Raw genomic sequence first — 3,172 nt, forward strand, 5'->3', positions numbered from 1 at the left:
TATATTATGAATGCCCCTTTAACTCAATTCTTCTTTTATTTATTTATTTCAAAAAAATGATAAATTTTTTATTTAGACCGATTTATCAATAAATGCTTATAAAATTAACTAAGAGGAGTAAAGTGAGAGGTATTTTAAAAATTATTTCATTTATAAATTAATTTAAACACTTCGGCAAGAAAAATATATTTTATATTTTTATGTTTTTCTTATATATAAAAAATTTTAGAGAAATTATTTTTTGACAACATATTAACACAAAATTGTCTGACTTACTTAAAGTAAAAATAGGGTTAAACAATAATCGATGAATAATATTATATATTCTTTATGTAATTAATTAAAGATGAACGGTACAATTTTCTAAATTGTATCAATCATCTATCTTTTAGTTGTTTAACGTACAACATTTTTATTTGAGATAAGTTAGACAATATAAATTTTAACTCCATTAACACATTCTTTAATTTTTTTTTCTCTATGTTTATGTTTTAATAACATTAATTTTTTATCTCTTTGTGCTAGATGTCAAATAGATTTTTGGCGTTAAAAAATGATTCTGCAAAATTTATCCTTTGACAGAACAGGATTATTAATTACACAATGGGAAGTATTGAGGTCCATCTTGTCCGAAGAATAATGCTGAACAAGATTAAGTTAAAGCATTCCGTGTTATTGGAGCTGCCTTTGTTTTTACATTAAATTTTTACCATAAACACCATGCAAAGACGATTTCCCCAATCTCCCCCACATAAAAAGCCCTATAAATTGAGCCCTTCACACTCTGAAACATACACACAACAAAGTCCCATAGCATTCTCATTTTCGTCATTCCCTTAATTTCCGATCGACAATGTCATCATCCGAAGCTAAGAAAAGCCGTGGGCGCCAAAGGATTGAGATTAAGAAAATGAGCAATGAGGCCAACCTCCAAGTCACGTTCTCGAAGCGCCGCAGCGGGCTTTTCAAGAAAGCCAGTGAGCTTAGCACTCTCTGCGGGGCTAGCGTGGCTCTGGTGGTGTTCTCGCCGGGGAAGAAGGTGTTCTCCTTCGGCCACCCCAGCGTGGATGGCGTGATAGAGCGCTATCTGACGCAGGGGCCACCGCCGTTGATGGATGTCCAACGCATGGCGGAAGTGCTTGAGCTCAACGCCCAGCTGACTCATATCAATGATCAGCTGGAGGCGGAGAGGAAGCGAGCCCAGGAGCTCAGTGGGAAGGAGAGGGAGACCGAAGCCCATCTGTGGTGGGCCCGACCCGTGGAAGGGATGATCTCTATCGACAACCTGTACAAGTTGAAGAAAGCCTTTGAGGTGCTGAAGCAACAAGTGGCCGGTCTTGCTGATAGGGCTTTGTTGCAGTACTCTGTGGCTAATGGAAACCCGGGCCATCAGTTTTTTCCTGGGGCTTCTTCCTCAACCATTCCCAACGTTGTGCTTCAGCCACAACCACTGCCAGTGCCCCCCCAGATGTTCCCTCCCACTCCAAATATGATGATGCTGCCTCCGCCACCCATGTTTCAGAACTACATGCTTCCTGATGGGAGCATGATGAACCCCCATGGGTTTAATGACATGGGAATGGGAGGATTTGGAGGACCAGGGCCTTCTGGTTCTGGTGCTGGTGCTGGTGGTTTCTTTTGATCCTCCCGGCTGGATCTTGATGCCCTTCTGTTTTTAATTAAGAGTTCGCGCGAGTTGTTGTTTTAATTTCAGTGTTGTTCCGGGTTAATTAGCTAGTTTCATGTACGTGACAACATGCATGCTTAGCACTGATTGATTAGCTAGGGTTCGGATATTCTTGTCTTGAACCATCATCAGCATTGTCATGTAATGCTAGCAGCTGGAATGTTTTCCCTTTCGTATCATTTTCTTTGTTATGTTAGTTGTTCCAACTGGAGTGATGTACTTTCATGATCAGTTGAGTTGTTGTTTGATTAAATAGAGGGCATCTTATTATTTATTTATTTATTTGCTTCTCGTGTTTGGTTTAATTTTTATTTTATTTTGGTAACATTAATTTTTATAGAGTTCATTTTAAATTATTCAATATGATTGTTCAAATTGATTTTAGTTTCAATTTTTTATATTGGAACTTTGATAAACGCATTCATGAGAGTTAATTTGGAGGTGTGTAGGTGAATGAAAAGAGACCGAAAAAGAGCGAGAGAGAAATGAAGTTACAGATGTGATAAATAGTGTTATGAGGCGAAAGAAAAATAGATAAGAAGAAAATGATGTAAAAGAAATTAAGAGATTAAAGAGAAAATAAGTTTTTTTAAGTATAATTATTCTTTCTATTGTGTTTTACAAAATACAAAATCATTCCTATCTCTCTTCAAAAGTATAACATCTTTTTATTTTTTTAGTGTGCTGGAAATACACGCAGAAGCTACATCTGGTAGCTTTGTATTGAGACTTAAAAAATTATATTAAATGGGTTCTGAGATACTTGAAAATAATATTTAAATATCCCCTCACTCACTAATATATCTTTTTTTTTCAATCACATTATAAAACATAATAATTAATTATATTATTTTTCTTCTTCTATCTCACTCTAGCTAGGTATCTAATAGCTAGCATTGTGGGTGTTATTTATCCTTTTTTCCAAAAAATAGATAAGAAGGACATGATGTGAAAGAAAGAGATTAAAGAGAAAACATATGTAGTATAATTAATTATTCTTTTTATTGTGTTTTTTACAAAGTTCAAAGTCATTCTTCCCTCTCATCTAAAGTATAATATTTTGAACTTATAGAAATATACTTAGCGTCTGTTTTTGCTTCAAGTAGGTTGATATGAATAGATAGGATTGAAAATGAATCAAATTGATAAAAAAATGATTCAGATTGCAGTTTGATTGAAATTTGATATGAATTTTTTATTTTTTGTTTGAATTTCATTCGATTCAAACTCGCGTATAGTTAGGTTTAACTCGATTAACTAGATTTAAAATTATAATTATTTTACATACTTTTATTGATTGATTTATTTATTTTGTATAATAATATTAATATAAAATTAATTATATCAATTTAATAATATAAAATACTATATATATATATATATATATATATATATATATATATATATATATATATATATATATATATATAGTTGATTCACTAGTAAAAAAATATTTGATTCATGAATCAATCAAACTGAGTTATA

At 33.0% G+C, this 3,172-nt stretch overlaps 1 protein-coding gene across 1 annotated transcript; it reads left to right on the forward strand.

Annotated features, from left to right (window-relative positions):
- The first annotated feature begins 803 nt into the window (after window positions 1-803).
- On the forward strand, window positions 804-1,942 carry LOC114374250 (agamous-like MADS-box protein AGL62). Its single transcript, XM_028331873.1, has one exon. The coding sequence runs from the start codon at window positions 854-856 to the stop codon at window positions 1,640-1,642; it is 789 nt and encodes a 262-aa protein (XP_028187674.1). The 5' UTR covers window positions 804-853; the 3' UTR covers window positions 1,643-1,942.
- Window positions 1,943-3,172: the final 1,230 nt, after the last annotated feature.

This window comes from Glycine soja, chromosome 11, assembly GCF_004193775.1.
Source record: "Glycine soja cultivar W05 chromosome 11, ASM419377v2, whole genome shotgun sequence".
Taxonomy (NCBI): Eukaryota; Viridiplantae; Streptophyta; class Magnoliopsida; order Fabales; family Fabaceae; genus Glycine; species Glycine soja.

Excerpts from the sequence above, each read along its gene's own strand:
- LOC114374250 (XM_028331873.1), top strand. The coding sequence starts at position 854 with ATGTCATCATCCGAAGCTAAGAAAAGCCGTGGGCGCCAAAGGATTGAG.